The 23859-nt window shown below is 41.6% G+C and overlaps 1 protein-coding gene across 7 annotated transcripts in view; it reads left to right on the top strand.

Annotated features, from left to right (window-relative positions):
- The window catches only part of LOC124238139 (E3 ubiquitin-protein ligase HECW2-like), a 375422-nt gene that overhangs the window by 330485 nt on the left and 21078 nt on the right, over positions 1–23859 (top strand). For all 7 annotated transcript variants that reach the window (XM_046658740.1, XM_046658743.1, XM_046658742.1 and 4 more), the window contains 6 exons: positions 4962–5082; positions 6546–6659; positions 16999–17151; positions 18938–19036; positions 22375–22504; positions 23538–23684. In XM_046658740.1, coding sequence (XP_046514696.1) covers positions 4962–5082; positions 6546–6659; positions 16999–17151; positions 18938–19036; positions 22375–22504; positions 23538–23684 — 764 coding nt within the window. The remainder of the gene's footprint in view (positions 1–4961; positions 5083–6545; positions 6660–16998; positions 17152–18937; positions 19037–22374; positions 22505–23537; positions 23685–23859) is intronic.

Genomic DNA, 23859 nt, shown 5'->3' with positions numbered 1-23859 from the left:
TCAAAACAATGACCTAGGGCCTTTTACTGCTCCTAGAGAATAGAGCAAAACCATGAAGACTTCAGTGCTCATGTTTCGTGCCAACTATTTTGGAGGTGTTTTCTTTTTCTCTTAATTTCCATTGTTGAGCTTATGTTCCAGAAAATGGAGTCTTCCGGATATTACTGTAATGCTTGATAGTTTGTTCTCATTCCCTAACGGGGAATTGTAAATAAAATGTCACAGAGATTTTCTTTTTAGAAAGTGAACCAGGAAAGAAGTGGGCTTCTGAACCATTCCAGTTCAGGGGCCTGAGCCGTGCTGGGTTTGGCTGAGCTCCATCCCCGACCATCACAGGGTGGGAGCTAGTCATCAAAGAAATCTGGGTTCCTGGCACACCCGGAATCAAGAAAGACCCAGCCTTCTTAGCAGTTGGAGGCCAAGATTTTTCTCATATCACCTGAAGTATTTTATCAGGTAGAATTCTTTAGTTTGTATATGATTATGCAATTTTGTAACAGTAAATGGAAATAGTATAACACTAATATGATAGTACTTTAGGCCCGCCTAGCAAAGTTAGAGGAAAAAGAACCCTAATATCTGTTACTGAAATTTTTCCTGCAAAAAATGAACATAATGCTGACTCTCCATGAAGTCAGCCCTGCATTTGATCACTTCCTAAATAGAACATTGACCTCTTTGTATCTGACTTCCTGTTTTAAGACCATGAAGTCCATGAAATTACTCTCTCTCTAGGAGTATCGTATCCTAGAGCTTCACTTGCAGTTATGATTGCCATGCAGTTCTATTAGCTCAATCATACAAGATCATTTTTGATTTCCAAAGTGGAAGTAACAGCATTGCTGCCCTGGAATTTCTTGGCAGTTGCACCTAACTAGCATTAAGAATTTGACCAGGGCCACTGGCATAATTTACTGTAATTTTTAAACCATGAAGTAATGTGTAAGTGATTTTTCATAATAGAACTATTAGTAAAAGAATTTTTGCATTCAGCAATTTCTGTCTCCAGAGTTTCCATAATTGAATCTCTTTACCTAGAGTGTAAATGGAGTCAGAAGTAGTTTTTATCAAGTGCCTGTATTAATATTGATGGAATGCATTATGGCATTCCCCACATCCTTTTAAGTATCTCAAATTATACAGCAATAGTATATGCTGGGTTTTTGGTTTCTGGTTTTTTTTCTAAGTAATCAACACTTGAAGAATCATGTTTCTTTTCAGTCCTGGAAGATTTTCATTCAGTCTTTTCTTCCTCTTTGTCCTCTTCCCTATCAATGATCATGCTCTTGAACGCTGATTCATTACGGCTGCTTTCTGAGCTGTCTGGGTTTGCTGCTCTACAGGTTCTCAGACAGCCGTGCTCACGGCTTTTTTCTGCCACCCCTGAGTGGGCTCGTGCTGCACTGCCCTGTGGCTCAGGCAGCCAAGACAGCAGCCTTGTGCTCGTGGAGATCAACACATGTTCCTTCATGTTGCGAACGACGCCTTTCAGATACACAGGAAGCATTGCCCCTGCGTTGGGCCCTGGCTGCTGCCCAGGTGTTTCGTTGGTTATATTTAACCTTTCTGTAGGGGATAATGGTTCTCAACCTTGGCTGCTCATTGGAGTCATCTGGAGAGTTGCATAAAACACTTACGCCTGGGCCTCACCCCAACAGATTCTGATGTAATGTGTCTTGGGTGTGGCCTAAACATTGGGATTTTTAAAAGCTTCCTAAGTGATCCTAAGGTGCAGTCAAGATTGAGAACCACTGGCTAGGAGTGTCTTCTGCATCCCAGACCTTTTTAAGGTCAAGTTTATTTGCTTCCTTTATGACATAACTATTAGCAGTTTGGGTAAAAGATTCATAACCGTGCAAACAGACCTCTGGACATACTTGATCAATAACCAGTTTTACTAAAATCCATTCCTAAAGCCCCAACACATTTCCCCATGTATTTATTGTCCAACTCAATGCAGACAATAACAATAACAGCTAACACTTACATGGAGCGGCTTCTGCAACAGCACTGCACAAAGTGCCCAACATACGCTAACTCACTTAAACCCCAAGTGTGGCCTGGATCTCTTCCCCAGATCTCCAGCACCATATTTTCAAGTGCCTGTGGAGTATATCCACCTGGACGCTGTCCTCTGCAGCCCAATATGTATAAAGCTTCACCCGCCCATGTCCACCAGCATCGTTTCCCACACTGCTTTTAGCATCCGATAGACCTGGCTCAAATCCCAAACCTACCATTCACTGGCATATGACTTCAGCGTCCTTAGTTACAAAGTGGTGATGATGTGTAATCATAATAATGCCTGCTTCATAGACTTGTTGTAAGGATTTCCCAAGATCCTCTACATAAAGTGAATTGTCCCTAATCCATAGCAGGCACTTAACAAATGGCAGCTACTGTGATTGTTTGAAAAACTTTATGCTACCATGAGAGCTTCCTGTTTCTCTTCCTTACTTATCTGCTGGTACTGATTCTTATTTCACACGGTAGATGTTTCTCTGAGTCACCACACTCCTGTCTAGTCCTCATCCCCTCAGGCCTCGATTGCTGAAAGGACTCCTAATTGGGTCTCTTCCCTCCAGTCTCCTTTCCTCTTTCCCACCCTTAATCCAGTCAACACATTGAAAATCATTTCTAGAGTAAAACACCCCTGGTATGTTATTCCCTTACAGGGAACCTATAAAGGCTTCCATGCCCAAACTCCTCAGCCAGATTTTTTAAAATTTCCTCTCATAATTTGGGTCCAACCCTTTGACTGATTTAATTTCCCACTTACTCCCTAGCACTCCCCTCTGCTCTTGCTTAGTGGTCTCTCCTCAGTGTCTTCTGAACATGTGTACAAGGCTTATCTCAGCTCTTCCTGCCTTGCCCCAGTGTAGACTATAGATTCTCAGTTTATATGGCCTGCTTCTACTAAAGCCTCCTCCCTAAAGTCTTTTCCATTTTGATCTCTACTACCCTCATTTACTGTTACTTTTCTATAACACTGATCTCAAATGCAGTGTCATTGAGTGGCTTTGGTGTGGTTGAGAACAGGCTTCGCCTAATGGAGCAGCAGCCCACCCGGGGAAATGCAAGCCAGTTGTTGCAAGTGTTCCCAAATAATTTCCAAGAGAAAAATCTGGATTTTTTTTTTTACTTGAAATCTCCTAATTTTTAAAGATGGTGTAGCAAATCGAATAGATCATTAGGGCTGAAACAACCCTGGGGCTAATCGTTTTATCCCCTCTGCTCCATAGTTTGTATGCCATCTAGTTTAGGACTTAATTATTCTCTCATTGTTTGATATATTTTATTTCTGTCTTCCCAACTAAATTATCCACTCCAGCAACCCTACCTCAATCATTTTGAGCATCTGTTGCTGAACCAAATACAGTATTAGCAATGAACAATAATCACTTAATTGATTCATTCATTAAAGAACTTGACAAAAATAATCCATAACCAATCTATAAGTGAAAATTTGGGAGAGTTTATTCTGAGCTAAAATCTGAGGGCCATGGCCTGGGGCCTTTCTTCACGAAGGGAGAAAGGGCACCAAAGAAGTGAGGTGTACAGAGTGGTTACATACTCCCAAACAGGATGTTTCACATATGATTGAAATGTCCTTCCCACAATAGTCACAAGATTGCCCTGTCAGCACAGCGCTTGATGGACACAGCAGGTAGTGGGTCTGCTATCTCGGGGTGTAGCAGGAGGCAAGTCTATTGTCTCGAGCTGGGTGGTCACAGGTGAGCGCAGCAATCAGTTCCTAGCCTAAGGAAAGATGCTTAATCCTTAAGGAAATCCCAACGTTGGGAGGGGGAGGGAAGTTGCACCTTTATCTCAAGGGCCTTTGTTCTTGCCATAGGGAATATCTAAATCAGATATACAATGCATGCTCAACGGCCTTAATCAGGCCCTTTTGGAAAGACAAGGTCAGGCCTAATTAGGTTTACACCAAATGGCTTCCTCATATACTCCAATATATCCTGTTACTTGCCATTTTTGTTTGTCGAACTACTTAATGAGCTTCGTGGCGTGTAATGCATCAGGCTTCCCAATTCTTGTTTTCTGGTTTCTTTCATTGTGTTGTGAAATATTTAGTAGAAATATCTGATGTTTTTGTCATGGCTCTGCGTCTGATTCCCATATTCAGCATCAGTTTTGTATCCCGGCTTGTTGGTTAGTCACCTTGAGACACAAAGCCAGATTTTTCAATGGAAAGAAGAACAAACTGTGTTACTTTTACATTTTATTAATGATATTTGCCATTGAATGACATAAAACATCTACAGAGAATTGCAGAACTTGTCACTTACTAAGTGCAACAAATAGCAGTATTATTTACTCTTTGTGCATCCAGGAGACGTGTGCCTTCTGAAATTATATCTGAATTCTGTCTTTATATCAAAATTATTCTACCCTGCATCATGGAATGTATTAATTATGTGTCTAAAATAATTGTTATAGTGCATATCTAAAAGAAGTTTTTGTAGGTTTTTCAGAGAGTGAAGTGTGGAAACTTACTATTCCTGCTTTATATTCCACATACTTTCACATTGTAACTTCCTCTCTAATTGCCATGATATCATCTCAGCAGCAAGCAAAGATATTCCACCCTGAACAGTTACCCTGAGACATGACTAACTCTGTTTGACTCATATTCATTTGAACTGAAAAGGAGAACATATTTGACTACACATGGGCACCATTGTAACTGTTCAATGTAACTATTCATTGTGACTATTCAGGATTGTTATTCTCAACCAGCTGCCACAAAGGAGACGTCTCTTAAGATCCTGGTTAAGCTCTGTTGTAGCCTTCGGCCTGGGGAGGTGGGAAGTGCAGGAAGTGAAAGTATCGCCTCCTTTTATTTGTTAACTGTGGCCTCAATCCTGCCGTGATGCTTTTTGGTGACGTGATGAACATCAGGACATTGCACAAATCCACACCCTCCTCTTTGTGGTTTGCTGTAGGTACTCAGCGTGCCAATGCCCGGGCGCCAGCCCCTTACAAGCGAGACTTTGAAGCCAAACTAAGGAACTTTTACAGGAAGTTAGAGACTAAAGGATATGGACAAGGCCCAGGGAAATTAAAGTAAGTCAAACTGATACAAACCATGAGATTTGTAGATGGTGAAAGGATGGGATGCACTTGGGAATGTAGGAAATTTGTTGTGATTTGGGACAACCAGCCTTTGTTTTAGTCAACATAATTATTTTGGCCTGTGTAAATTACAAGATCATCTAAAACGTAGTTCTGGAATTAAGCACAACTAAGCTTAAGGTTTTAAAACAAACAGCAAAGAGACTACCACGTCCCATGTGAAAATATAGGCAAAATCAAAAGCGGATTTATTTCATTCTCCTGAAAAGTACCTCTCTGTTGGTGTACAGTATATTCCTTAGATGGAAGGCTCTCACAGTGGGCTGGACGGCACATTACTGTTGCCTGAGCTGACCTGAGTGTAGGAACACCGCTCAGCTCTTTTTCATTCTGTGAAATAAACTTCACTTGTCCAATAGACTATGTCGTGAATGTTGTCTCTGCCTTTCTTTATCCACCTCCCATCAAATGGGGAAACTGAAACGTCGTCACGTTCTTTGGCCTAGAATTATTTTCATTTTCTACTTACCCCTACTCCTTCCATCCCGCCTCCACCCATGTGCCATGTCCCCACTGGAGACCAACATGCCACCTGAGGGAGCACAGAGGAGGGAGATCTGCCCTGCGGCGACACCAGGACCTGGGATGCCTGAGAGAAGCGCCCCCAGCAGCCCCCGCCCCCATCACTGGCTCACAACCCCACACGAGGGCTTGCTCCACTGAACCCCGAGGTTCCACTCTCATCACCCTGCCCCTAACACCATCCCTCTCTGAGCTCTGCTTATGAAGGTCTTGATGATCAAGCTTGCATGCCTCTGGCCTCCCTATTGTCTCCCTTTCCATTACTATTTGCGTTAAAGGCAAATTGATATCTGCTTAAAGAGGACTTTGTCATTATCACAAGTAGATTAGTCGGCCACAAGTATCATTCATTTTCTCTGTCACCTAGGAAATCTCAAGATTCACTTCTTTTGCAAAGTAAGTTAAGCACAGTAAACTCCTCTGCTCTGGAGGACACTGAGAATTTTCTTTTTCTCCTGTTCTCTCTAGGCACCTTGTAATTGAATTCCTTGTCTAGATGCATTCAGGCCTAAATCATTACCTCACGGGGTTGTTCTTGCTTTACTGAACCAAAGTTTTGTGTTTCTGTTGTTTTGTAACCATTTTCCTTCTGGGATGAATTCATGTGACCATTCAGAAAGGACTCTTGAGTTGCTGTTACAGGTCATAGGTGGGGTGCTCTATTTGCCAATGATTCTCTTATGTCACTTTCGTTAATGCTGTTAAGAGTTAAAGACAAATGTGCACTCGATTGCAGATAGCAATAGAGTAAGTCACTCCACTTTTTGCTTAGGTAATTATGGTAAATGGAAATCAAATGGCAAGTGCCCAGTTCTAGACAGATAAGGATTAGGAAATAATCTGTATTTTTCAAATTCTCTCTCTACGGACAGGTTAATTATCAGAAGAGATCACTTACTCGAAGATGCTTTTAATCAGATCATGGGCTACTCCAGAAAAGACTTGCAGAGAAATAAGCTGTACGTCACCTTTGTCGGGGAGGAAGGGTGAGTTGCACAGAGAAGTGGCCTGCGGAAGGCACGCGGGCTGCGGCTGCAGGCGGACGCTCCACCACAGCAGCTGTGGTTGCCTGAAACAGGAAATCCCTCTGGCAGGAAATACATTCTATACACTTAAACCTCTGAGCTTTTTTCTTTTTTTAAGGCTTCCTCTGGTTTTTAAATCATTTGACATAGAAATTCTTTGGTAAAAACCCGTAACTATAGATCATTTGTGAAAGCAGAAGCCTGGCTTGGTTTCTTCTCTCTGTAACTCTCTTCCTCTTAAGGAGAAAAAGTGGGCTTGGAGAGAAAAAACAAGGAGTTGCATTTGAACGTCTGTGAGCTTATCTGCACTGGGTGTGAGCAGACAAGCTTCTCCTGTTAAGCTCAGTTTCAGAATCATGAATTCAAGTCCTGCCGTTCTACCTGGAAGCCTCAGCAGCTGGGAACTCTTGGGCCCCGGTTCTTATTTTTCTGTCCCTGGTTTTTCTCTTCCTTTGGAGCAGGAGCACACATACCAAAATAACTACCTGCTGTAAACACACATCTCCATGTTCTCTCACTCTTCCAGGAGTGTGCTTATCTCCATAAGAGTGAGGAAGTGAAGGAGTCAAAGACGCCATGGTGTTTATCACTCCAAGTAAACGTAACAGTCTTCACATAACACTTCAAGAGATGCCAGCTCTCCTCTGTCCCAGACCCTTTCCTCTTTCCTCATTTCAGGTCTGAGTTTCAAGTCTCAGCACCTTCTTCGTAACCTAGCCATCACCATCACCAGAGTGACTTTAAAAAATACCACACAGTTGCGTAAACTCTGGTTGTCTTCTCTGTTGATTTGGAAGATTTTAAGACCACCCCCGTCTTGGGCTGGCCCCAGTGGCGCAGCGGTTAAGTGCGCACGTTCCGCTTCAGCGGCCTAGGGTTCGCGGATTCAAATCCTGGGTGCGGACATGGCACCGCTTGACAAGCCATGCTGTGGCAGGCGTCCCATATATAAAGTAGAAGAAGATGGGCACGGATGTTAGCTCAGGGCCAGTCTTCCTCAGCAAAAAGAGGAGGATTGGCGGAAGTTAGTTCAGGGCTAATCTTCCTCAAAAAAAAAAGACCACCTCTCAGTCCTGCCCAAGAATAAAGTGCATTAAATTATGGAATCATAGTAGTATATCCAACAAAGTCAACCATGTGGTATATGGTTGCTGAAATGAAGGCTCCAGAACATAAAATAACTTGCATGTGCTAACAGAGCTAGATAATAGCAAAATCAGGATTCAAAACTAGGCCTTTCATCTTTCCTCCAGGACGCTTGGACCAACACTGGGATGCAGGCAGGACTCTGAACTCTAGTCTATGCAAATTTCTTTCCTACCCGTGGATTTTTTACTATAGTAACTGGTGATTGATAACTTCTGCTCTTGTCACGTATACTGTGGTACAGTCTCCCAGCTGTGACTAAAGTAAAGCAGTATATGGGAAAACAATACAATGTGGCAAAGTTTAAGCAAAAGCTTGCCTGAGACTTGAGCCTTTGGTTGCCCTGCGTTAATGGACTTCCAGCTCATGTTAGTTGGCTTAAAGATGGAGGTGCACAGTTGAAAATGAAGGCAAATATTTTTAGCCTAATCACAGGTATGAATGGGATTCCAAATATTTCCTTACATAACCATTCTGGTTTGGATGAGAATACGTTTTCTCCCCCACAACTCCAGCTGCCTTCCCTCTTTGTCGGACCCTGGTTTGTTGAGATCTCAGAGATGTGGAGAAGAGTCTTTGGAAGCCCTGGCACTTAAGTTTGAATAGAACAGATGCTTATCATGCTTGATCCTCCTAAGCAGTTGCCCTGTGATCTGGACTGATGACATCCGTTCCTAGGAGGAGGCCCAGGCTGACTGGGGCTTGATGCCCCTGCATGTGATTGCCACTAATATCCAAATGCTTCCTGCTTTCATCACCTGTCTCCTTCCTGTAACCCCAGAGGGAAAACAAGAGGGAGGATATTTTGAGGTGTGACCTCAGCCATTAGGAACAATCTCGTAATCAGGCCCTTCTGCATATGGCTTGTTGAAGCTGGAGTAGGGCCAGATAATTTCTGCTCTCATGGCTTTATCATGTCAATATCATAATACAGATTATTAGATATAGACTTTATTTTGCTATTAAGGCTTTGAAAATACATATACTGTTTTGAAAGATTAAAACAGTCTACTCTTGCTGAAAAAATAGAAACCTCAAAGTAATATAAAATTAAGAAGTTATTTTAGCCTTTGCCACTTGACATTCTCAAACACATTGACTCTATCACATTAAACTAAAAGATCATAGCATTTCTTTCTGGATTATAATAAATACCCAAAATGAAAAGCTACCTAATTTTTCTATTGAACTATAAAAATGGAGCTGGAAGTTTTCTGTCACTTTCCCTTCGTTAATTTTAATGCCCTCAAAATGTATCATTTTGTAAGTTCTTCATGTCTAGCTCTAGTAATAAGTGTTTAAAAACATATCCACGTAGTGCCCATGTCTTGGTTTCTATATCATTCTTCAATCAAAGGAACTAAGGCTCCTTGGAGAAATGGCTGACTCTAGGACTGGGGCAGGAAATACACAAGAGCAAGCCTGAAGCGTCTTGCAGTGGCAGAAAGGAAGAAGTGCTCAAAAAGCCTGCAGTGATGGGAGTATGTCACAGGGACACGAGAACCTACTGGAAGAGCTCCCAATGGCCCAAGCTAGAATAATTCAAACACAAAAATAAAGTAGTATTGGATTATAACCCAAAATGTAAAATAAATATATATACTGATCTAAATATGTGATCATGTAAATAAGTAAATGGAGGAGAATAGACAAACCTTCTGTGCAGAAGATTTCAAAGAATTCGGCATAATTCCTCACTCCTTAATTGCGGATTGCACACAGTGACTTTCTTCCAAATAGTGCAATATGGAAACGGGGAAAAAGAAGTAAGTGTACAGTGGAGAAGCCTGACAAACACTCCACAGGTTGATCAAGGTTAAAACCAACAGTGATGTATCTCGTTGATATGACATGATGAGAATGGCACTTTACTTCTGGGGTCTTCCTCCCAAAACCCCATAACACCAGTCTAAGCATGAGAAAAACATCAGATGAATCCATATTGAGGGACATTCTCAAGATACCTTACTAGTTCTCCTTAAAATTGTCAAGATCATCAAAAACCAGAAGAATCTGAGAAATTGTCACAGCCAAGAGGAGCCTGTGGAAACATAACAATGAACTGTAACTTGGTGTCCTGGATGGGATCCTGGCACAGAAAAGGGACATTAGGTAAAAACTAAGGCAATCTGAATAAAGTATGGGTTTTAGTTAATAATAATGTGTCAATATTGGTTCATTAATTATAATAAATGTACTATACTAATGTAAGATGTTAATAAGAAGAAAACTGGGTGTGAGGTATACAAGAATTCTCCCTACCATCCTTGCAACTTCTCGGTAAATCAAAAACTATTCTAAAATAAAACATTTATTAAAAGAAAGCCTATAGTCAGGATTTGGGGAGATTGAGGAAATGTTTCCCTGAACGACTTTATTTCCTTGTTGTCTGATGAGTGACTGCCACCAGGGTACTTGTTGGTAAATGTATACTTTCTTCTGCACTTTGTCGGTAGAGTAATAAGTATATAGATACAGTTAATTCTGTGAAAGTCCAAATTAGTAGGGGTATTGGGACAGTCAGGTGTTGATTAACGACAGGGATACGTTCTGAGAAATGCTTCCTTAGGTAATTTCATCGTCGTGCGAATATTATAGAGTGTACTTACACAAACCTAGATGGTATAACCTACCACATGGCTAGGTTTTATGGCACTAATCTTATGGGACCACTGTCATATATGTGGTCCATCACTGAGCAAAACATTGTTATGCAGCACATGACTGTATATATAGAATATTATTTTGTGTTGCTAATGTCAACTTTATATTATCTATGGGGGAATGATACTTTGCAATTCTTATTGATGCCATCTTGCTGATTATATTTTCTGCCTGTGATAATCAGGGTCTTTATTTACAAGAGACTAGCTAGGGCATAAAGAGAAAGGGATTTATTTTTAAGAATACCACGTCTGCCTGTACTCCAAAAAGTTGTGGATTAGCAGATTCGCAGAGGGACTTCAGCTCTGCTTTAAGCTGTTTGGTTGCATAGGTCTGAAACGTGATGTATAGATTGTTCCTCAAATGGAAGAGCTGAGTCAAGGAAAAGGATGGGAAAATTTATAGTCAGAAATTTACAGGATGACTACAAATTCTATGTGAGGTAGAATTAATCCCGGAATATTTATCTTTAATTCAAAAATACAAAAATAATTCTAGAGCCTGTTAACACAAATATGCTAGTTGACAATTAGCTGACTATTGTGTTTCACTAAAATAATGCTTCATATTATGCTTGGCTTGTTACAAAAAGTAGACAGTTTCTAAGCAAACCACTGTGATTTAATTTGGTCAGAGCTGGAGGTTTTGTTCTAGTCATTAAAATTTCCACCCAACTTAAGTGGGTTATCTGCTCTTGCAAAGTGAAGGAGGAGGGGAGGTCAGCAGTGGTGGAAGGGCTGGAAACTGAGTCATCGTGACTGAATGTGGTGGGAAATTTCGTGCTGCGGTTGCCTCTTTCTGTTGGGCTTCAGTTGGCCTAGAAGTTGCTTCTTTAGGAAGGGGGCCAGTGGAGCACCACATATTCTCTAGCATCTTACTGTCTTCTGAATTAAAAGTCCTAGCAGCTAGAGCTTATGTGGTGTCCGAAGTTAGCTAGGGAGACTTTTGTGTTCTGATAAGGCATCCTGGGTGTTCACTTCTTAGTACCCCAAACAGTAAGGAAATAATGCCTGGATAAAGAAAGGATGTTTACACTGTGATTGCCTCGCCTCTTCTCTTCTCCAGGGCCAACTCTGTAAAAGGCACCTTTCTTTAAGAAGAATGAGTCATTCTATGAAAGGTGCCATCTATGTGACCTCAGTCATCTGTCTTGCAAAGCCCCACTTGGGCTAGGGAGGGGGTGTGCAAACAGTTTTAGTCTTGGGGTTTAAGAACAGGTGAGCTCTCTCTGTGGTATTTCTCCTGAGACAGGCAGCTAGGGAGGATGGGATCCGAAAGGGTTTTCTTGTATCTCTGCTTATAGAATAATCTGCAGCTCTGACATCTGGCCCTCACTAGATATTGTTTGGGGTCCTGAGCTCGACTGTTTATTCCTCAGAAATCTGTAAAGCTTCAAGTTAAATTTTATGGTGCTGCTTGTTTTCTTCCAAAAGCGCCATTTGCAGGATAACCTAAAAAACCCAAACCTTGCTGAGGAAGAGTGCTTCTGTACCCAGGCTTTGGCTTGGGGCCACCAGGTAAAACTTGGTTTGTCATATTAATTGCTCAAGAAATTCCATCCTCACCCACCAGGCCTCCGTAAGTGGCTCCAGAACTAATGCCTCGCTGCTATAAATATCTGAGGGTGAGTCAGAAGGTGCGTAGGCCATGTGTGCCTGAACCAACTTGTGAGAGAGCAAAGCTTTCTGTCTTCCGGAAAACTCATAGAAAATGGTGGCGTGATTTCCCAAAGCCATCATCTTCCTTCATTTTATGGTGTACTTCTGTTGGAATACTTTGTTTTCGGTAATTTTTAGTAAAACATAAGAACAGGAAAATAAAATTATTTTAACAAATATTAGATGCCGCTAACAGATCGGGTGGTGTCAGCCCAGCAATGCGATGGTGTAAATTTAAAAATGCTTTATCAGCACTGCCTGGGGCTCAGAACTACATTGCCACCCTAAAGACATCTGTGCTTATTCCAGAATGCCCTCAGATGCAGCTGTTGTGTGGCTACACACCCGTTGTCCGGAGTTTGTGTATTTCCGTGCCAAGCCTTTAGCTGTGGAACCAACCTAACTGGCAAAACAGGAATGTAGCAAATGATCCCTGCGATATGAGTCATATTAACTATTTGTATGGCAGAGGTGGCTGAGGCGTTACAGGAAGCGCAGGCACGAGGGGCCCTGCTGGAACAAGTCCTATTGAATTAGGTAGACAAACAGAATGTGTAATCTACAACCTGCTCTCAAAGTTCTAAGTTTTTGATTATAATCAAATCAAACCTTAAAAACTGTCTTGGCTTTAGAGTGACTCCATCAATGCTACTAGAGTTAGAAAATAACAGATAAAAACCTGAGCCATTGAGGAAGATACATTTTCCTCCTGGAGGAACTAGTAGCTTTGTTCTCTTTTGGGGAAAAAAGAAGTTTTACTTTTCAGTTTAACTCCTCAGGGGACATTCATCCTATCTTTAGCCAGATTCAGCTATTAACATAAAAAAAGAACCAATCAGGGAGATGCATCTTTGTTGTTTTACCAAACTTTACCGTATTAGAAGATATTAGACCTGGAAATCACAAGCACGAAGCTTTCTTAGCATAATTCATTTGCGAGATTTCTGACAGTGTTGGCAAGTTGAGTTGTCTTTTAGGGATTGGCGTAGCCTGTTAATGTCATCACATTAATAAACCACCTGAAAGCAAACTTGTGAAAAATTATTCGCTCTGCTAGATGTCAAATATCAATGTGAATTATGGTGATTTTCTTTAGAGAGCATCAGACAGCTCCACTCAGTGACTCAACAATATTTATTGAGCCTCTGCTGTGCAGCAGGCTAAATACTCGGGATACAAAAATGAGAAAGACATAGTCCCTGCCCTCAGTATGGTTTCAGTCGAGATGTGTGTGTAGAGGAGGCAGACACAAACAGATCATTATCGTACGCTCCCGTAAGTGCAAGATTATTAAAGCACTGAGAGCTGAAGCTCAAAGAAAACTTGCTCTTTCTAACTAAATGCCATGGTATAATTTTAAGCAGCTAAAACCCCGTTTTACTTAGACCAGTTGTCCCTTTGTAAGAAAACTGACACATGAAGTGTTTGGCTCATGTGTCAGCTGTCTGTGAACCTTAGCCATTGTGCGCCTTGATTGTCCGAAAGCCCCTGTGGATCAGGGGCCTGTTGACTGGAGCTCACTCACAGGCTCATCCTCAGTAGTTGTGACCACTCCTTGAGGTTGCATACAGCCTGGGGCATTGGAGTCATTTTCTGTTTCCTTGAAGAGATCTTCACTAAAGAAGAGGATTTATGCTAAGCCAAGTATTTTCATAAAGTATCATTTCCCTCCTGCTTTCTTTTATAACGGGTTCATAAACTTTTTTTGTAAAGGGCCAGATGGTAAATACTTTCGGCTTTGCAGGCCATGCATTCCCTGTTTCATCTGCTCAACTCTGCCACTGTAGCAGGAAAGCAGCCACAGACAACACATAAACAAATGGGCATGGCTGTGTTCCAATAAAACTTTATTTGCAAAGCCAGGAGGTGGCCCAGATTTGGCCTGCAGGCGATAGTTTGCTGACCCCTGGCCTACAAGCAACATTGTTTTCAGTGTTGATGAACATTTCAAATTTACTGAAGGGTAGGCTGTAAGGAGTAAGGAGCATTAAACTCGGCGTCAGGAACCCTCCTCTGCACCTTTCATTTGATGCAAGTCAGTCACTTGCCTCAGCTCGGTCCTTCTCCTCAATAAAATAAGGGGATGGACAAAATGACTTTTAAGATGCCTTTGACTGGCGTTCTCTGTTTCTGGAGAGACACAGGGTCTGCTGGGGAAATGCACCATTGATAGGAAATGTAGGGAGATATTTTGCATCCACAGGGATCTGAGTAAGCTGGGGCCACGGACTAAGTCTCACAGAGTGAAATTTAGGAGGGAAATTCTAGCACTTAGGTTTTTAAAAGATCCAGCCACATGCAGACAGGATCGGAGAGTCCCCGGTTAAAGGAGCCTGGGTGAAAGATTTGAGCGGATGTCCAGCTCATTATGAGTCAACGAAGTGGCTGCCCCAGGAGGCAGGATCATTTTAAGCTGCACTGGTGGAGAGAAGTGCCCAGGGGGAGAGAGCAGCAGCCCTTTTGAGTATGGTCATCAGTGTGGGACACCACCCCTTGGGTCAGACTTTGACCCCTGGGAGTGCCCAGAGCAGAGGGACCAGGGTGGCCAGGGAATTCCCAACCTTGCCTTGAGAGGAGCTTGAAAGCATGGCCATGTTCAGGCGTGGAGAAGGGGGCAGGAGGGCAGAGACCAGGGCTACAGAAACTGCTGAACTTAGAGTTTCTACAGAAAAGGACTTTTGGGAAATTTTTGTCTTTAGCATCTAGATTAGTACCCAAAACATAATAGGCACTCAAATCTTTGTTGAAAGAAAGCCTGTAAGTATGTGAAGAACGTTCAAGTGGAAAAAGTATTCTGCTTATTCTTGGCGTCAGGGACCCGACCTCGGACCGTGGGAGGAAGCCCCAGGAAGCGGCCTCGGCCCCCGCATGAGGAGGGCTAGTCCATCCTTGCACCTGGGATGCGCCCGGAGCGCGGCTTTGGGAGTCCCCAGGGCAATCCGAGCATAGTCCCACTGACCCTGGTGGCCACCTGGCAGCCACTTTATGTTCAGCTGCCCCAGAGGGCAGTTCCATCACGTCGCCTTAAGGCCTGTTTGACCCTGAGAGTCAGCTAGGTTTGCATTTTTCTGCACACATAGGTTTCCTGTCAGTCTACACTTGTATCTCCCAAAGTGCAGTGTAGACTGGTGCTGTGTCAGATGATTTTAGCTATTACATAGACTGACATTTTTTATTTTAATATTTATGCATTTCTTTTAATGTATATTAGGAAAAAATTAAGCTAACATTATAATCTCATAAATATTGTGTAAGACAAAGACAAGCAAGTACCTTTAAAGCTGATTTCAGGTTTAAAGTTGATTTCATGAAAAATATTAAATAAATAACAGTACATATGTGTTCAGATATGGTGAAAATCGAGAAAGTGGTATGTGAATAGCTGAAGTGTGTTCTAAGTAAATTCTGTTAAATTCTCAACTAAGACATATAAAAAACCATTTTTTCTTCCTAGTATCCCAACTCCCTATTCCACCTATCATAGCATCCTTTTCTCTATCACGCAGTCCAATCACTAGACAAGATCAGATAATTTCTTTTTTTTTTTTTTTGGCATTAAAAAAACGCAGTAATGCCCACAGAGTAAATTCCATAAGAGAGAAAAGAAATAGAGTGAACCAAAGAAGTCTTATAAAATCCTACCACCACGACTCGTCCATTGCTTTCATTCCTCCTTTTGTTTTTGAATGCACGTGTAAACTTTTTATCACAGAGTAGATGTCCTTTAGATTTTTTATTTTAAATTTAGCCTAGCAAATGGCTCTTTGGCAGACCCCCGTTTCCTGCATTTTTTGCTCTCACCATTGTTGACCACTTGTCGTTCCTCAAACCTAACACAGTCTTTTCTCACACTTCACTTTGACCCTGATGTCTTCATAAGTAAAAGGGAATTTACACCGTAGTTCAGGTGCTAGAGTTTCAGCCTCTTCTCCAAATACCTTCCTTAGGAAGCTTTAGACACCCTCATTTTTCTTGTCTATAATTTTCCTTGGTGTTTTATAATTTAAAGTTTTCACTTGAACCCTATCATTCCATTTTTTTGCCTCTGATCTCCCTAGGGGGCCTTGTATTTGTAATATCCTCTCACCAATTCACTAAAGACGCTTTCTTCCCCCATTTAAAAATGTTTCAGAAATCCAGGAGGACTAATGTCCCATGGATGTAGGTGGCTGATGCCCTATGGTTTTACCGTGTTTAATTAAAGCCTTCCCACTGTAGTTCCTTTCCCCATAACCTCACTCCAGACATTTAAAATATTTACCTTTGGGGCTGGTCCTGTGGCCTAGTGGTTAAGTTCACACACTCTGCTTCGGCGGCCCAGGGTTTCGCTGGTTCGAATCCTGGGCTCGGACATGGCCCCGCTCATCAAGCCATGCTGAGGCTGCATCCCACATGCCACAACTAGAAGGACCCACAACTAAAATATACAACTCCATACCGGGGGGCTTTGGAGAGAGGGAAAAAAATAGATTGGCAACAGTTGTTAGCTCAGGTGCCAATCTTTAAAATAAATAAATAAATGAAATATTTACCTTTTTATACATATTTATGCAATCAAATTTATTCACACGCTGCCTGTTTTATCTGTTATCTGATGTGTAGCTTTAGTTTGGGATATGCTCCTTATAAATGTCCGTTTCGCTATTCTGGGCCAAGACATGGAGGAGATCAGGAATCATGATCACTCGATCGCTTGATTTGTTTGGGACAGTCCTGGTATGTGGACAATTAGACTTGTAATGAGTGTTCTATAGAAAGTTGAGCTCTGTAGAAAATGTGCCCAGTATATAGAAAAAAAAATAACCAGTTGCACTTTCTGTGGATTTTTAAAGGTTGGATTACAGTGGACCTTCCAGAGAGTTTTTCTTCCTGGTGTCCAGAGAGCTCTTTAACCCATATTATGGCTTATTTGAATATTCAGCCAATGACACGTACACAGTACAAATAAGTCCCATGTCTGCTTTTGTAGACAATCACCATGAATGGTAAGTATTTTTCCCCCAACGCTTTTCTTCAGTAGGTTTTCTGTGATATTAGTTTTTATAGCAACTCACATTTCTTTTAACATTTTTTTCATGGAGAAAATCATATTTTCAGTTAAATACCTCACTGGGCTCTTGTTTTTGTTGTCAACCTTAAATATACAGGCAGTCTTCAGGCTAGGAATAGATTATGTTCCATAAGACCAATTTTAAGTGAGCTGGGTAGCATTCAAAAGGTTTTTCCCATTGAAAGAAAGTTACAGATGATGATGGGTTCCTGGTGAGATGCCTACATCCTTCTCTTCACCTTTGGGCATCTCTGAGCCCTGAGGTAGTGGTGTGGGGGTGAGTAGGGGAAAGTCCTGACCCAGAGGTCAGGCAGCTTCCAGAGTAGCCCTTGGGGAAGTGGCCGACACTGGGGGAGGGGCAGAGCAGCTGGGACGCTGGCTGAGGAGATGATGGTGTTCTCCCTCCCTTGTGAGAGGGAGGAAGAAGGGGGTGCCCTGGGGGAACTGATGCTGAGAGGGAATCCCGGCCGAAGGGTGGGAGTGCAGAGTCACAGCAGGGGCCACCTACCCTGTTGGCCATTTGAAGTTTGTAGCCAGGGATTGCTGTTTTCCTAATTTCTCACACAAAATCAAGGAAAACTGGTATTGGATTCCCATCTGAGGATTATTTATTCTGAAAATCCCAAATTGCACTCTTCCCAAATGTCCTTAAATTTTTTAAAAATCCCTGCATTTATAGACTTTAAATGTTTTTATAACCCCTGTTTGCTTGTTCCTGTTCATTTTCACTGACAATAACAAAAAAAAAGAACATGAGTAGGACTCATGGAAAAAGTTTCTTTGAGTCACGAGGTTATATTGGTGGGTGGAGGGCATTCACTTTTAGGGCTTATTCTTCAAATTATCTTCCGTTCTGCTACAATTTGGAGGTCCTCCGAACTGTAGCTATTGCAGTTATGCTAAGAAAAGTGGAAATAAAGAGAAACAAAGCTGCAGGACATTAATCTTGAATTGGCTGCCTAATACTAAAATTACGATTGGGTGGTGTGAACCTCAGTGTGGATTTACCCTTCTGGAAGGCTTCAGGCTTTCAAAGAGTTAGAAACTTGAATACTTTTGAAAGAGAAAATAAGTGTACATCTCAGTCAGCAGAGCCAGTCATGACAGATGTATTTAATAAAGTTTCCCAGGTGATTCAGAATAGAATTGAGCCTTGAAATTTTAGAGAACCGAATGTCCCATGAGGAAACCCCCCCAAATGTCCACATGCATAATTCTTGGATGGTGACCGTTACCATCAGAAGGGAGGTTTGAGAGAGAATAGGGACAGAAACTTTCTTATTCTCAGATTGGGCTTTTCCTCAAAAGGGAATTGCTAGTGGGTTTGTATTAGAGAAAGCCTGCTAAGATTCCTGCAAGCAAACTAGAAGGGACAGCACTTCTGTCAACATCTCTCAGAAGTGGTTTGGGGGAATTTCTCAGACATGCTAACAGGGAATTCATGTTGGCCATGGGGGTGCTACATGGTGGACATTATTAACTGGGGTGAAGGTGGAGCGGTTTCTAAGTATCAGAGTAGAACAGATTTTTTCAAGAAGTAGATGTGAATATTGGCCTAATGAAGACACAGCCTACACTGCATACAAACTCTCAGGGACCTGGTAGGAATTAATCTTGGATACACTTAGATGGTGAGAGCTGGAAGGCATTCTAGAAAGCAAATAGAACCGTTTAGAAACTGCTCCGTGACGTGTAAGCTTTCTCGTGCTTTTCCTCCACAGGTTCCGGTTCAGTGGCAGGATTCTTGGTCTTGCACTAATACACCAGTATTTGTTGGATGCCTTCTTCACTCGGCCCTTTTATAAGGCTCTTCTCAGAATGTAAGAGTATTTTTATTGCTTGTGTAATTAGCATGTAAGCATGAAATATTTCCTTTATTGAGAATGGTCTTTTGTCAGTGTCATTTATCTGCTCACTGTCTCAAGTATGTTGTTATTAAACTTAATAGTGGTTTAGATTTCTGGAACGAATACAATTTCAAATATGGCTACTGTGTTTCTCCTGCTTCTGATCTTTTATTCCTGTCTCATCCGCAAAGTCTTGTTCCACTAGGAATAATTTATTCTCATTTATTGCAACACATGTTTCTTCAAAACAATTGTGCTTCAAATACAGCACTGGAATTCCTGTGGTATTAATGCCAATTATTAATAGAATAGTTGTGGGTTAGTCTTGGTGACTCACAGCCCCCTTTTCTTTATGAGATACATTTTATATCTTGCTTTATGCAAACTTTCGGCTGCTTACTCTTGGTTCAAATTTTCATTCTCCTTTGTTTTGTTTTTGTCTTTTGTTTGTTTGTTTGTTACATGTGGGCAGTCCCGTGTTTTTCTTGAGACCTCCCTATATGCAAGACAATTATTTATGAAAGTTTGGCATTCACACAACTTTTTCTTCATTGTTATCACAGGGAAAGGTTGTAAGTATTGTAAAACGTGGAGCAAACAGTTTCTGTCCTGTAATCAGTAGTCATTTACAAGGCTGAGCAAGAGGAAGGCAACTGTCGGTGGGGGTTAGTAGCTCAAACTTGCAAGGAGAAAGCACAGAATGATTGCTTGGTTCTGTCCAGCTCATTCCCTAACCAAGGCCATGTACCCACGTTCTGTAAAATGGGGGCCCAGACCGCACATGAAAACCAAGCATTTCTAATGGGCTCTGAAGAGGATCCGTAGGAAGACTTTTGCCATCCTTCGTTTTGGGATCTGGGCAGGTGAAGTCCTGGGCAACTGGGCACTGGCCGTCTGCCTTTCCGGTTCTGCTGGGCCCATTTTGTATCTTCCCATTTCATTGCCTTCTGTCTTATCTTCTTTAAGCTTCCTGAAAGAGTAGTCTATACCAACTGTTGACACACCTTGAGCACACTTTAGCCTGGCTTCTTTCCCACCAGTAACCTATGGAAGCTTTTAAAGAATATTTTTCAGTCCTAATCTTAATGGACTATTCTGTTGCTTTTTATGCTGCTGACACCCCCAACCGCCATCCACTTATCTTGAGTCTTTCCTCCACTGGCATCCATGACACTGAGCTCTCCCAGCTCTCCTGTTACTTTTATGTCTCTTTTGTGGTCTTCTCCTCTGTCTTGCCCTTACACCTCCGTGTTCCAGAAGCTTCCATTCTTGGCCCCCTGCTTTTCTTTCTCTTTATGCTTTCGTGGGGAAATCTCTTCACCTGTCTCGTCTCCTAGTGACTCTCAAACCTGCTCCCTCAGTCTTGATCTCCCTGGCGTTGTAGGCTCATGTGGTCAACATTCCACTGAAGATCTCCCCTTGCGTGTCTCACAGGCACCTCAAAATCAACGTGGTTGAAACAAGTCGTCCATTTCTCCTGACCTAAAAATGTTCCTCCTCCCACGTGCCCAGCCACAGTTCTCAAGTCGCTCTGGTCAGAAATCAGGAGTCACCCTCAAACAGGGATATGTATTTACATACACATGTTCTGCTCTTCCCCAGCCCCCCCATTCCTGTGGTATAGCTCACTCCAAGTCATTTATGGTACGTTTTCCTGCTTAATTCCTTGTGGCCTCAGGAATCTTTTTCAACTTATAGCCCTTGGGACTGGCTTGCAATATGAGTTCATTTGCCATCCCTATTTTAGATATTCCTCTTTATAACGCCAAAAAACTATTTACTAATTTGCACGTTTGCCTCCTAAATAATTCATAATTCATCTTCTCCCCTCCACCCTTAATAGCTGTGCTCTCATTAAAACTCTTACCTTATTTTGGCCAGATTACTGTAGTGGTCTATTCATTGGTCTCCACCCTCTAATGATAACCCAGCCTCCCCCATCTTAAGTAATCCTCTACACAGTGACTTCCAGAGAAACAATTTAAAGTCGCATCTCGCATCTGGTCAGGTCATTCCCTGTCTTGAAACCTTTCAGTAGTTCTGCATCACCAAACTCCTTAGAATGGCATTCAAGGCCTGCTCCCAGCTTCCTTCCCAGTCTCTTCTCTGGACATTCTGCCTTGTGGTTGCCTCTCTGGTCCTGCCCATGTGTTTGGAGTGTCCTGCACACTCTAGCCTCTGTGCTTTGTTCATGTTGTCTCTCCTTTTCCCTTCTCTTTTTCTCTTTCTCTTCCTTTTCATCCATTCCCCTTTACCTCTCTAGCTTTGAAACATCCTGCAAAATTTAACGTAGGTATGATCTACTCCCAAAAGCTTTTCCTGAATCTCCAGGTCAAAGTAAACGTTCCCCATGTTTGCTGTGAGAGCTCCCTTTATCTACCATATCTTTTTTTTTTAATTGGAGTGTAAAAAAGTGCACAAATTCTCTGTGGCCCACCCTAGGCTATCACTTATCACCTTATATTAACTTATCTATTTGTATGCCTGTCTCCCCCGCTAGACCATTAGCTCCTTGAAGGCAGTAACAGTTTATTAAGTAGCTATTAAGATGCCTGGCACATACTTGATGCCTAATAAATGTTTAGACTGAACCAAACAAAATTACCTTGAAAATTGGGCGAATGAGAGGAAATTTCAAAACAACTAAAGCAAATCAATTACTACCTCCTTATGACAGGGCCATATAATAGTAACTCCACCTCATGAAAATCCTTGCTCAGCAATGAAAAAAGAGGAGAGAAATATAGAGAAGCATTATAATTGTAGAGAGATTCTGTGGCTGCTATTTTCAGAATCACGGAAAGAGTAAGAACCATGAAGAAAAAGGGGATGGATGTGAACGTGGACCACAGAATCTAGTCTTTGGGGAAAAAAACAAAGTTAAAGTACAGTATAGAAACATACAAAGAATTCTAATTAGGAGGACAATATTCTAAAGTAGTATAACAGAGTCAAAGGAATACTACACCCAAGTTGTCAACCTGAGTTCCACTTCCTGCTCTGGCGTTAATCGTGGCTGACTGTGCACATGGCAGCCACTCTTTGTACCTCCGGTTCTCTGTCTGTAAAAGAAAGGACAGACTGAGTGATTCCTGAGGCCTTTTTTATACCCAGGATTTTTAAATTTTATATCAAGTGTCTGAATTATTTCGTTGGTTTGGTTGGTGAATTTGACTAAGAACGTTCCATAAATCACTGCCTATTCAGTTGATCTTGTTCTTGTCTTGAATTCTTAGTTTCTTTTCTCATAATTCTGGGTTTTTGCTTACAGCCATGCCTACATATTTGTTTCTATCTGTTTGTCATCTTAGCCTGTGTGACCTGAGTGATCTAGAATACCTTGATGAGGAGTTCCACCAGAGCCTGCAGTGGATGAAAGACAATGATATCCACGACATCCTGGACCTCACATTCACTGTGAATGAAGAAGTTTTCGGGCAGGTCTGTGTGTGTGTGAATAACTGGTGACTATGTGTGTTAATTGAAGCCTATTGGTTGGTGAAAAATTAATTCAGTGGCTGAGATCAGATGCTTATTTTTTTGTGGCTTGTTGGGTGATTTAAACCCAGGTTTATGTATGGTTACAATAATCTTGGCTACAAAGGTTATTCTAATACCAACTGCAGATTAAGATGTTCTAATTTACAGATTATAGCTATTTGTATGTTCTAAGCAATATTCATTTTATATCCAACTAAAATATTCACGTAAAATATTAGAAGGTGCCTTGTATAAAATAGAGTTTTTAAAAGTCCATACTACCCCAGAGTTGAATATTAAATTATTTAATTGGCGTTTGTGCTTTACTCTCATTCATATTTAAGAACTGAAATTGTTTTGAAGCTGAGGGAAAGTAAACAATATTTTGTTAAAGGTCTGAAAACATACTGGTTTTTTTCAAAGTTGGTAGAAGGATTGGTTAAAAGATTTCTTTCAGAAGTTCCGTACTAGTTCATATGTAATATTCTTATTTAGACATTAATATTTGGCTGGTCTTCTGAATCTCGTGTTTTGCAAGAGTTCTCAATTTAACATTCGCTTGAATGTAATTCTGCTTCCTTAAAGTAAATCTTTACTGAAATATTGGCTTCTGTATGTAGTTGATTCTGAAGCCTAGAGGAATTTGTGAAAATGTGTTTTTGTCAAACATTCAAAGAACAGTGGGCCAGAATCTGGAGCCAATTTCTTTTCTTTTAAAAGACTTATTTGTTTGGTTGCGATTGAAAACTTAACCTTCAGCACTTGCAATATATATAGTTTTAACACTGAGGCTTTCAGACATCAGTTCAATGTCTGCTTTTTCCTGAGCGTCGGCGTGTGCCTGGGCTCCATGCTGGCGCTTGCCTCTGTTTGTGGGATGTGTCCGGGCCAGGACATGGCCAGGTAGCCGACCCATTTCGGCTCATTGGTAGCAGTGTTCTTATAACATCGAGAGTATTGCTTTGTGGTCAGCCCTTTTGTTTTTTAATCTCAGATTACTGAGCGAGAATTAAAACCAGGAGGTGCCAATATCCCGGTCACAGAGAAGAACAAGAAGGAGTACATCGAGAGGATGGTGAAGTGGAGGATTGAGAGGGGCGTGGTGCAACAAACGGAGAGCTTAGTGCGCGGCTTCTACGAGGTGCAGACAGGAGTGGGGTTTTGCAGTCTGATATCAGTGATACCACTGTCCATCTTACTGTACTTTCTATGTGTGCAATATTTTCATTTTTCTTATCCTGTGTTTGTCCTATCTCTTTCAATTTAAAAACTCCAGTATTTTATCCTGTATGTTTTAAGAACACCAAAAAAGTTCA

This window comes from Equus quagga, chromosome 4 (assembly GCF_021613505.1).
Source record: "Equus quagga isolate Etosha38 chromosome 4, UCLA_HA_Equagga_1.0, whole genome shotgun sequence".
NCBI lineage: Eukaryota > Metazoa > Chordata > Mammalia > Perissodactyla > Equidae > Equus > Equus quagga.
This window is presented reverse-complemented; position numbering and strand designations above follow the sequence as displayed.